This window comes from Aricia agestis, chromosome 15 (genome assembly GCF_905147365.1).
Source record: "Aricia agestis chromosome 15, ilAriAges1.1, whole genome shotgun sequence".
In the NCBI taxonomy this organism is placed as follows: Eukaryota; Metazoa; Arthropoda; class Insecta; order Lepidoptera; family Lycaenidae; genus Aricia; species Aricia agestis.
In genome coordinates, this window is record NC_056420.1 from 2,802,462 (window position 1) to 2,815,787 (window position 13,326).

Here is a 13,326-nt window from a genome sequence, read left to right on the forward strand (position 1 = left end):
TTTTGGATTCTTGTAGTCTGTATCATAGACAAGTTTTTAAATCTTACGTTTGATAAATTAAGAGCGACATGGTTTTTTTTGGCGCGTTGATTATATTTTTGGCGTACTATCTTACTAGTAGTACGGGAACCCTAGAACATTTTTTTTATTACTATCAAGCTAAATTGTGAGTGGCTTCATTTTGAAAAAACGAACAACATTTTTATCTACAAAAAATCTTGAAAGTGGTAGCCAACAGAAATAGAAAGGATTTCATATTTTGATTTGATGGTCCTAAAATATGGATTGTTCTATTTGTAGGACAATGTTACAATTAAATTAATTAACTATTAATCTATCAATATACAAAACATCAGCTTGTTAGGGTTCCGTTTTAGGGTTCAGTAGTCAACCAAGTTTTGTTGATTACAGAACCCTAACGAGCTGATGTTTTGTATATTGATAGGTTATTAGTTATGTAATTTAAGAGTAAAAATGTCCTACAAATAAAACAGTCCATATTTTATTACCATCAATTAAAATTATGAAATCCTTTCCATCTCTGTTAGCTACCACTTTCAAGATTTTTCGCAAATAAAAATATCACTGGATGATTGGAGATACTAGCGACTCCGTGATAATGACATCCACATTGTCATGGACTTTGTAAAGTGTCTACAAAGTGACACTTGACAAAGTGGCGAAATTTGTTCCAAAACTTTGTAAAACAGCTGACACTCAAAATGAACCCAGTGATCATTCGTATTTTGGTCAAACGCGTGATACTTAGACGATATTACGTAGGGTACGGGTAGGAAACAGTTTTTCATCATGTCGACATGGGGTCGATGTTGTCTACGCGCCAAAACTATGTTTGCCATAAATAATAGATCTTTCTATAGAATAAACTGATGAGAAATTAAACTGGTGTGTATATTATATTTTAATATTAGTGATATTATGTGTTAATTCTTACTTTTCTTTCTTTTCAGAATCTTAAGAATCAAATCATGACAACGAACGTTTGGGTAGAACAGGTGAGTTAAATTTTATAACTATTCATATTAAGAACTATTACATTATCTCCTTTCCATCGGCCTTAGCATGGCCACAGTAGAAATGCGAAAGTATAGAAACACTGTAGAGATAAACTAAAGGTATCGTTCCGATCTTTACCGCGGCTAACCGCGACCGACAAATTACCTCGATCGTGGAAAAACCAGACACAATAGCTTATCTATTGTTATCGCGGTCGCATGTGGCCTTTTGGGAGTTGATGCATTAGAATTATTATAAAGTGGCATTTTATTTGAATTTTTGTCGATCGCGGTTAGCCTTAAGGTTAATAAAAAGGTTTAGGCTTTAGGTTAATAAAAATAAACTTGAAATTTAGTTCTCGCTTATATTAGTCTCGAAATATTCATAAAGTCCAGGGAATTATAATATTAGGAGGGAAATGAAACGAAGTTCACCAGGTTATGTTACCTTATATTATGTGTAACTAGAAGCCCTTCTTTATTAGCTCAATCAAAATAGTCTGAGGCTATCGTAAAAAACGATCGAAAACTTTTGCGGCAATAAAAAAGAAGTATTTCACTGTCAAATTCTGACGATCATTTCGCGAGATTGGGGTCAACACGTCGTGATAAATGGTGGACAAACCGGATGGGGACGGAGACGTGGTTCTTTCAATGCTACGTCACGTTACAAAGTGACTAATAGTCGATATACGTCCGCTCCACGTTTTATTGTCATTGTTCCTGGGAAATCTTTATAGTGTTGCCGTATTCAGTGTGAGGAATAGTATTAAGAACAAAAAGCCTATGCATATAAGTACCTAATACTTTTTTATTTTTTACATTATTGAAAATATATTTTAATTAGAAAATAAAAACAGTAGTAAGAGTATTAATTTGGACAGCAGAAAATCGAATTAAGTGTAAAACAAAATGAAGTTTTGTTTTACACTTAATTAATTACTAAATACCTATATTCATACATTACTAAATTACCTAGTTTTTTGTTCTTAACCCATCAATCCCCAAGCGAAAGCCGGCGGCCACATAACAATTGAAAATCTATTGTGTATGCGATACCCACGATGGAGGTGCTACCGCCTGTCCAATGCGTCGATGTCAACAAACTCTGTAGCAGTAATTTTTCAACCAAAATGTTTAATTATTAAACTCAGAAAATTATGTCTATTCTTGTCTCGTTGCTATATTATGTTACTCATATTATTAGCGAGATTTCAGCAGCCTGAAACTAAAACATATACATACAATAACAAATTAAGTGCTTGATATCTCGCTCTACTCCTGTGCTATAAAGCTCAAGCAGAAATCTCGAAGGCATTTCGCTTGTCAGATTATGTTTGGCTTCTATCACTTTATCTGAAGATCGCGGCTTTCTTATTTAAAGGATTTGTTGTAGACGGCAAGTGTTACGGATTGTCTCGATTTGTTTACGCGGTATAACATCAGAAAGTTCTTGTCAATCCATACTAACATATTAAATACGAAAAATTGTCTGTCTGTTACCTCTTCAAGCCCAAACTGCTCAACAGATTTTGCTAGGTATGGGGATACTTTGAGTCCCGGAAAAGGACAAGGGATACTTTTTATTCCGGAAAAATATACGGTTCCCACGTAATCGTGCGTCATCTATACGGGCGTCGTCTATTACAAAACATGATAACATATTATTTTGCTGGAAGTTTCATAGTATTTGAAGGTAGATTGTAAAAGCATGCAAGTTTTTTACAGCATAAAAAAGAAAAGTTTTTTTGGTCAAGAGGCAAAGAATAATTGAATGCAATGTAACAGCACACAATTAATCAGCATATTTTGTATAACTAGAGATCGTCCAATGTCCAATGTTGAAGTCTGTTGTCAAATTTTTAATTTGACAACAGATTCAACCATAAATAAAAGAGTATAATTCGTGTGTATAGGTTTGTCATTCAAAATATCGTAGTGTGCACATTGTAGTGTGTGTAATGTTTTATTTATTAAAATAAGGTATGATAAAAGCATAATCTTAAAACAATATTGGCTCGATGCACTCCTTCTCCATATAAACTATAACTGTGTGAAATTTCATGCACCTACGTTTCCACATTTTTCGTCAAAAGGGGTCCAAAGTTTTTTGCTCACGTAGATAATTACGTTTGTAGTCGTTTCAAGTGAGGGTCCGTAACGAAACGTAATGCGACATGCCGAAGCATTAAAGTAATAATAAACTTAAATAAATAAAAATCCATAACGTGAATCCACTTGACATCTCCATTTTATCGCATCGTCGCGTCCCGTTTCCATGTAAACCAATGATATTCTACTTATACAGCTGATATGTTACGTCCATACTATTTTCCGGCTTAAATCTCTTCCGAACAATTTTCAAATTCAAAATTGCAAACATTGACAAATTTGACAGATAACTGAAACAAAAGAGAAAGAGACAGTTCTATTTTTAAACGTCGAATCGTAACGTCTCTTTCTTCGCCTGAGCTATGACGAAAATTCGATTTTTTCCAGATTGTTCGAAAAAATAATTGAAAATGTAAATAATCGAGGTATTTATTGCAATCAAGACATGTGGTAAGAGATTCCATATTGTGTTTTGTTTACTTTTGAGTTATAATTGGTACATTTTTGAAACACGCACGACGTCATTTTCAATTTATTTAGGTAAGACAAGACGTGGCACGTTCGTGACTGCGCTCGATGCAGACTAAACAACAGACGGCCCAATTGGGCCGTATTTGAATCTTCAGAACGCGCGCGGTAGTAACATATCTGCTTTGAGTTTTTCATCATTTTTTTTTTTTTTATATCTATGGACGCTTCACACCACGTCAGTCTAGCCCCGTGCTAAGTACCTAAAGGACTTGTGTTACAGGTACCAGACAACGGAAATATATTTAATACTTTATACTATACATATATTTAAGATTTTTATTATATCATACATATATTTAATACACATCCAGACCCGGGAACATTGAAAACTTTTTGTTCCGTCGGCGGGATTCGAACCCGCGACCCCCGGCTTGAGCTACCGACGCGCTCACCACTGAGCCACAGAGGTCGTCAAATCATTGATGTAAACTGAACCTAAATACTAATCTGCTACATGAAATACATAAAATAAATGTTAATATCCTCACAAATTCGCAGCCATTATTATTCTGGGCCATCCTATCTAATAATAGGATCTATAATAACGATTCTGTAATTGGCCATTGATTTAATTTGGCCAACCTTTTTATAATTTTGCAATATGGCGGCCTCGTAAATGGTCACGTGCTGGCATAAAATATCCCGGACATTAAGCCTTCGTTTATTGCCCGATGGCCGATTCTATCTAGTCGGCCATTACGAATGGCCTTTGCTAGCTTTATGTAATTCTTGCTGAAATCTATTTCGTTTTTAGGGTTCCGTACCTTAAAAAAATCTGATGGTACTATCAGAGAAGTTGATTCCTAGGCAGACGGAGAACATAAGTTATTTGGTCGTGTTAGAGTATGTTCACACGGCACAATCCTGCACGTTTTTGCAGTATACGTCTTAATATTAATATTTCATACGCCGATTGTACTGCAACAAATCGTGCAGTGCAATCGACGTGTGAATAATTCTATATACATTGTATGCGCCACTATTTATTTGTTAAGACGTATACTGAATTAATTGTTAATTGTTTTTTTTGTTAATTGTTCTTAATTGTTTATTTTAGTGGAATCATTTGTATTTTTATTGGAATTGGTATTTTAATGTAGTGTTAATGACATCGTATATTTATATTGGATTGACAAATAGAAAATAAATAGCCCTGATAATGTTAGGGGGACGAAATAATAATTAAAAAAAAAAAAAAAAAAAAAAAGACGTATACTGCAAAAAAACGTGCAGGAAACGTGCAGGAATGTGCCTTGTGAACCTGGCCTTACATCAAACGCATCCGAACGATCACTGCAGCTAACATTGACTTGACATAAGCCTACCAAGTGACATAGGTCCGTCAACTGCTCGGAATCAATTTCTTCGATGGTCCAGGTGCCTTACGGCCGTTCCCAATATTTGATCTATCTCTGGTTTCGCCCTACTAGAGATAGGAATAACTCACATTAGACATTAGAGACATATATTTTATGTCAAATGTGAGCTATTCCTATCTCTAGTAGGGCAAAATCAGACATAGATCAAATATTGGGAACGGCCGTTACTCCCGAAACTGATATCGATTTCGATTTTCGATTTCAACGGTTTTTGACACTTTAGACATGCTTTAGACATCGAAAATAGCACTATTTAGATGTCTAAAGTGTCAAAAACCGTTGAAGTCGAAATCGATATCAGTTTCGGGAGTAAGGCCTCTGATCTGTCTGTTACTAGGCTGTATCTCAAGAACAGCAGTACCTACACAGTTGATTTTATTTACTCCCAAAGCGTTTATATAGGTTTAAGTAAAAATGCCCTTATATCATTCACAATTTTCATTCTTTTAGCGTATTCGCGAGGTATTGACGACCTCTGTGGCTCAGTTGGTGGGCTGTTGGTAGCTCAAGCCGGTGGTCGCGGGTTCGAATCCCGCCGACCGAACAAAAAGTTTTCAAAGTTCCTGGGTCATAGATGTGTATTAAATATGTGTATCGTATAATAAAAATCTTAAATATATGTACCATCGAGGAAGTTGATTCCTATGCAATTGACAGACCGACGTTATTTGGTCGAATATGTCAATTCAATGTTAATTGTGATCTGTCGGCTGGGTTTGACGTAACGCAACCAAACTACTTAGGTCCCCGATTTGCATAGGAATCAACTTCTCTGACAGTACTTATACAGGGTGTAACAAAAACAAGTGATAATACTTTAGGGTGTGTACGTGTTCCTTGTAGAGAGTTCGCTGTGAAAGTAGCAGCGCTGAAAGACCAAAATTTTTTTTTACTTTTGTATGGGGAAACTCGTGACGCTCGGGCCCTTGCCCATACAAAAGTGAAAAAAAATGTTCGTCTTTCAGAGCTGCTACTTTCACAATGAACTCTCTACAAGGAACATGTACACACCCTAAAGTATTATCACTAGTTTTTGTTACACACTGTATAGTATAAAAGTATTAAATATATTTCCGTTGTCTGGTACCCGTAACATAAGTCCTTCAGGTACGTCTTAGCACGGGGCCAGACTGACGTGGTGTGAAGCGTCCATGATTATTATATTATTATTATTAATCCTCCATTGCGCAAAATTTTTACTTTCAAAATCCTTTTTCCTGCCACATTTTAAATAGATTTGGTATAATCCCACAATAATGTTTTAGAAATATAGCAGAAGGAAGACCGTAGAATTATGAAAATTCTAAATGTTCATAAAAACTTACATTCTAGGTAAAACATGTCCTAACTTTTGCTTCAACATACTGTACCTACTGAAACAATTATCAAAGTTATACCGCAAAAGCATTTACGTACTAGACATCCTTGGTCCTTAGCCCTTACTGAATGTAGAGGTAATGTTTGAGAAGTATTTTTACCAACGCTATATAAACAAGAATGTACATTATACTAGTAAAATATTTTTATGTTTTAAAATTGCTAAGTTGAAACTCCTTTAGCGGCGTTTTTTAAGATGGGATTTTTTTTCAACTCGCGTAAAATTATGTAGTAATGAAGTCAGCGTTCATAAGTATTTATATTGTTCAAGGGTGTGCGCAATACGCACAATTTCTATAGGTCTACATGACCGTCAACACCCCTTTACAGATACGTAAAATTATTCATAATAAGGTCTACATGACAGGCACTTTTACTGTATATCTTTTTCTAGAATATTAAAGATTAGGATACAAAAAATCGACTGAATCTTTTATTTCTAAGATGTACGATAGCCATAAAAGATATTGAAATTTGGTGTTTGTTTTTGCTTACATTTTTATTACATTATGTTTTTATTGCAAACAAATATATTTTGCTGATTCACAATTTACAGGGACCGAATAAATAAATCATAAACTTGGTTTCGGAGATCATAACAATTTTATTATTATGAGGGCAAGTTCTATGCGGGACGCGGGCGGGAAGGGGACGGGTGTATGCGACAGAAAGGGACGGCGTTATGTTGATATTATAATGCAATCAATATACGGCGTATTCTGGAGAATTTGGTCGTGTATTTCCTTAAATCGCGCTGAACGGTCAGGTCAAAGACGTAAATAACGTAATAGAATCTTGTTTCCCCCGAGAAGTGATACTATCGGCCGACAGGAAACTATTAATGATACAAATCGCTTTGCCCTGGCGCACAGTGAAGTCTCTCTCGTAGGATTTTTTTTTTTGTAACAGAACAACGAAATGAGCAATACGTTATTCATTGAACTAAAATGTTTTAAAGTTAAAATTAAATTTAGAATTTAATACTTGCTTGCTCCGCTTTAAGAGGATACCACAGCAGCTAGAGAAATGAAAAAAAAGTACGTGTAATATCTATAGCTGTCTCCCTTACCTCAAGCCTATACCGCAGAACGCGATAGAGACAACTGCAGAAAATCCAGAAAATCAACGATTCGTTGTCCCCTGATTCCTTCTCCAAAACTTAACCGATTTAAGTACTTTTTTCATTAAAGATTAAAAAAAGGCTTGAGCTGTGTTCCTATGTTTTGCTTTTTTTGTATAATCTATCCAAATCTGTTTTCTGGACGTTTGAACACAGTGGAAAATCTGGCCATTTTTTTGGGTTTTTGAACGTTCATATCTTATTTAATAATTAAATTATGAAAAAAAGGAAAACATAGGGACATTGTATTAGTGGCCGTAGATATTCAGGAAAAAAATTATAACTCTACTAGCATTATCCAGGGAGGAAACAGGGGACAGCGTTTGTATGGGAAAAATGGCGGTGTGGAATCCTCTTAATACTCCGTTGTTCTAAAATTCGTTTATCGCGTGGGAACCGTATATTTTTCCGAGATAAAACATATCATTTGTCCTTTCCCGGGATTCAAAGCATAAGTAACAGACAGACAGACAAACAGACAGACAGACGGACAGACAGATAGACACTTTCGCATTTATAATCACTGGCAAGAAAAGATAATGTCGAAAATGAATTCATATAATAGGATCTGGTGCTAGGGTCTGTGTTCCCGAGTCTACTAAATTATAATATGATCCAGTCTGTTTCCTATCGAACTACTACAAAATTATATTCTCATGAAATTTTAAAATCTAAAACAGCGCAATATAATATTATACATCAAACGATGATTTAGATTTTAGTCTAAGTATATCTACGTATAACGTTCTCGTACGAAACATTGGCACAAACCTTCATATAAAATGACAAATATGTACATCCATACTAATATTATAAATGCGAAAGTGTGTCGGTCTATCTGTCAGTCTGTCTGTCTGTAATTACCTCTTCACGCCCAAACCGCTGAACCGATTTTGCTGAAATTTTGTATGTAGATACTTTGAGTCCCCAGAAAGGGCATAGGACACTTTTAATCCCCGAAAAATTTACGGTTCCTGAGCGATGAACGATTTTTGGCGCAACGGAGTTGCGGGCGTCATCTAGTATACTTATAAGTTAAAGATAACACCTAGGTATAAATAAAAAATAAAAAGTGTGAACTTAACCCGATATTTGGCCTCGTAAAGCGTAATTACCTACATAACGTCCGAGAGGGCTGGTAATATGAGCTCAATTGGGTCGTGTAAACCCTTAGTTACTGGTGGGCGAGGATATCGTTACTCGTTACTCAAAAGCGCTATCTGCCTTAGCCGGCACACGCATGTTTGGAAATTATATTTTAATTCTATACTTAAACTCATCAACATTAGGGCCGGTATAAATAGTCAGTACTTAAGATGCGACCCGGTTTCAAGACGCAGTTCGGCTCTGTGATTGGTCCAAATTTTGACAGCCAACCAATCACGGAGCCTGAACCGTGTCTTGAGACCGAGATGCATCTTAAGTACTGACTATTTATACCTAATGTCTGAGTGCGGCCGTAAGTGTACTCGTACTTGTTCAGCATCTTAGGCCCGTATTTTTGGTCAGTACTCAAGATGCATCTCGGTCTGAAGACACGGTTCAGGCTCTGTGATTGGTTAGCTGTCAAAATTTGGACCAATCACAGAGCCGAACCGAGTCTTGAGACCGGGTCGCATCTTAAGTACTGACCAAAAAAACGGCGACTGGATTTATATGCGTCCGCCCGAACGCGCGGTTTGACGGCTACACCTCGAGATCATAAGCAGTTGAGATCACAAGTAATTGTATTGCAGCGTGACAGCGCCTCTCAAACTCAAACTCAAACTTTTTCATTCAGAAAAATTTTTTGCAAATATTCTCTGAACGTCTACATGATGCCTACCACCGGTTCGGGAACTAGCCCGGCGAGAAGAACCGGCGTAAGAAACTCGCACGGGGCCCACTTTTTTACCAAAAAAGTGAGAAAAAATTAATCTTTTAAAATAAGGTTTACAATGTTGTAACTTAAATTTATATATACAATGTCAACATACATACATAATTGTAAGTCATAAAATATTATGTAGAAATAGCCTTGCAAGCAGCCATCCTACTCCCAAGATGTGCCATCGTTTATGAAATCATTGACCTTATAATAGGCTTTGGCACACTTCTTTCTTTGACTACTTTTTTAAATTTATCAATGGAAAGATTTTGAACGTTTTCTGGGATTTTATTGTAAAGGCTGATTCTGTCTACTCTGCATTGACCTTTAAAAGATTTACTAACTTTACTAAGTCTGATCACCGGTATTTCTAGTTTATACTTATTTCTAGTGTTTCTTCCGTGACTGTCACTTTTGGTTGTAAATTTACTAAGATTATTTCTAACATAATATAATACATTATCCAAAATGTATTGAGAAGCAACAGTTAGAATACCAATTTCTTTAAACTTTTCTCTCAGAGAATCAAAACCTGACATTTTATAAAATGAACGTATAGCTCGCTTCTGCAGCACAAAAATCGTATTAATGTCGGCAGCGTTTCCCCATAAGAGGATGCCATATGACATTCTACTATGAAAATAACTGAAATATACTAGTCTTGCTGTGTCTTCGTCAGAAATTTCCCGTATTTTTCTGACTGCGTATGCTGCAGAACTGAGCCTATCTGCAAGATTGGCAATATGAGGACCCCACTGGAATTTACTGTCTAGTCCTCTATCTATATATTAATACGTGAGCCAAAAACTTTGTATCCCTTTTGACGAAAAATGGGGAAACGTAGGTGAATGAAATTTTGCACAGTTATCTATACTAATATTATAAATGCGAAAGTATCTCTGTCTGTCTGTCTGTCTGTCTGTCTGTCTGTCTGTCTGTCTCGCTTTCACGCCAAAACTACTGAACCGATTGCAATGAAATTTTGTACACAGTTATTCTAGAGTCTGAGAAAGGACATAAGCTACATTTTGATGTGGGAAAATATCTTATTTCCATGAAAATATCGATGAAAATTTATTCGCATTGCGCAGGCCAGCGCTCATCCCGGGGGTCCTGGGTTCGAGTCCCGCAGGCGGAACAAGTTTTCAATGTTCCTGGGTCTTGGATGTGTATTAAAATAATATTTCAAAAATCTTAAATATATTTTATGTATAATATTATAAAAAATCCAGAAATATATCGATGCAATTTAGTTCTTATACGATTCAACAGATGGCGTTTTATTTTATTTTAGTTCTAATACGATTCAACAGATGGCGTTTTATTTTTTACTTAAATATATTTTATGTATCTATACTTCTATACTAATCCATACTAATATTATAAATGCGAAAGTATCTCTGTCTGTCTGTCTGTCTGTCTGTCTCACTTTCACGCCAAAAACTAATATTATAAATGCGAAAGTATCTCTGTCTGTCTGTCTGTCTGTCTGTCTCGCTTTCACGCCAAAACTACTGAACCGATTGCAATGAAATTTTGTACACAGTTATTCTAGAGTCTGAGAAAGGACATAGGCTACATTTTGATGTGGGAAAATATCTTATTTCCATGAAAATATCGATGAAAATTTATTCGCATTGCGCAGGCCAGCGCTCATCCCGGGGGTCCTGGGTTCGAGTCCCGCAGGCGGAACAAGTTTTCAATGTTCCTGGGTCTTGGATGTGTATTAAAATAATATTTCAAAAATCTTAAATATATTTTATGTATAATATTATAAGAAATCCAGAAATATATCGATGCAATTTAGTTCTAATACGATTCAACAGATGGCGTTTTATTTTATTTTAGTTCTAATACGATTCAACAGATGGTGTTTTATTTTTTACTTAAATATATTTTATGTATCTATACTTCTATACTAATCCATACTAATATTATAAATGCGAAAGTATCTCTGTCTGTCTGTCTGTCTGTCTGTCTCACTTTCACGCCAAAAACTAATATTATAAATGCGAAAGTATCTCTGTCTGTCTGTCTGTCTGTCTCGCTTTCACGCCAAATTTACTGAACCGATTGCAATGAAATTTTGTACACAGTTATTCTAGAGTCTGAGAAAGGACATAGACTACATTTTGATGTGGGAAAATATCTTATTTCCATGAAAATATCGATGAAAATGAATTCGCATTGCGCGTGGCCAGCGCTCATCCCGGGGGTCCTGGGTTCGAGTCCCGCAGGCGGAACAAAAAGTTTTCAATGTTCCTGGGTCTTGGATGTGTATTAAAATAATATTTCAAAAATCTTAAATATATTTTATGTATAATATTATAAAAAATCCAGAAATATATCGACGCGATGCAATGAACATTTTAGTTCTAATACGATTCAACAGATGGCGCTTTTTTTTACTACGTTGGAACATAAAACTAATTATACTTATTAGTTATTATGTTTTTGTTTATAGTTTTTAATACGTTAGAATATTATGTTTAATAATATTATCACTTGCTATAATAATAATCAATCTATCTTATCTTATAGAACTCCTACTGCATTTCTAAGGAGTTCGAGTGTGTTGTGTTGGCCTATATTCCATCCAGAAAATATATCAATGCAATCAACATTTTAATTCTAATATATGAAAACAGATGGCGCTTTATTTTTTACTTCATTATTATAACAGAACTAATCATACGGTACCTACTTTATTATATATTATTGTTTTTATTCATAACTAGCTGTTGCCCGCGACTTCGTCCGCGTGGACTTTAGTTTATAGCGCGCGGTGTCAACAAAATTTGTGTCAAATTTAAAAACTTTTTAAAACCCTGGTAAGTGGTACCCCTCTTAGGGCCGCGCTACACCATAATGGCAGCGCTGAAAGTGCTCGCCTCGCCGCTGCCATTCCGGTGTAGCGCGGCCCTTAATTAATCAAAATACCCAAAAACAGCTGTGCAGTGTGCACATAATCTGTACTAATATTATGAATGCGAAAGTATCTCTGTCTGTCTGTCTGTCTGTCAGTCTCGCTTTCACGCCAAACGCCAAAACTACCGAACCGATTGTAATGAAATTTTGTATACTGATAGTCTAAAGCCTGAGAAAGGGCATAGGCTACTTTTTTACTGGAAAAAAGGGTTGTAAGGGTCGTAAATTTGTTCAAAAAATTCATAATAGATGGCGCCGTGCGTCTTCTACATCGCGCTAGCAAAAGTCTTTCTATAAGAGGTGGTATCATCCTACATTTAAGTCTCGATTTTTTTCGATTGTTATATCTATTCTACGGTATTAAATAACTCAGTACTTTATCTGTGCAGGCAGTGACGTAACCTTAAGACCAAATTTCACCAACGACTGTTAAAGTTAATGCTCGAATTAGTATCACGTTAGCTGTTTTGTTTTTCATATGTATGAAAGAGAAGACAGGATATTTTAACAAGCTGTTAACACTAACAGACGTTGGTGAAATTGGGGCTAAACCTATCAATGATAAATAGTTTATGGGTAAAGTTGTGTAATTGGGGGGCTAAATAAGCTTTAAAATTTGGCATAATATATAAAGTTTAACATACATAAATGAAGTACTTATTGTTTGCACACTGCACAGCTGTATTGATTTACCAGGGTTTTTTTTATAAAAGCTTTTGACACCAATTTTGTTGACATCGCGCGCTATAAACTGAAGTCCACGCGGACGAAGTCGCGGGCAACAGCTAGTAGTTTATATGGTGAAGGAGTGCATCGAGCTAATATTATTTTGAAATTATGTCTTTATCATACTTTTTTTTAACAAATAAAACATTACACACACTAGGAAAAATGACAGATTTTTGAGTGACAAGCCTATACATACGAATTATACTCTTTTATTTATGGTTGAAGTCTGTTGACAACAAGATGAGAAATTGAAAATAATATATTATA

General features: G+C 35.5%; 1 protein-coding gene across 3 annotated transcripts in view; it reads left to right on the top strand.

The window, feature by feature from the left end:
* Positions 1 to 13,326, top strand: part of LOC121734084 (acetylcholine receptor subunit alpha-like 1) — a 269,037-nt gene that overhangs the window by 232,371 nt on the left and 23,340 nt on the right. For all 3 annotated transcript variants that reach the window (XM_042124497.1, XM_042124496.1, XM_042124498.1), the window contains one exon: positions 972 to 1,016. In XM_042124497.1, coding sequence (XP_041980431.1) covers positions 972 to 1,016 — 45 coding nt within the window. The remainder of the gene's footprint in view (positions 1 to 971; positions 1,017 to 13,326) is intronic.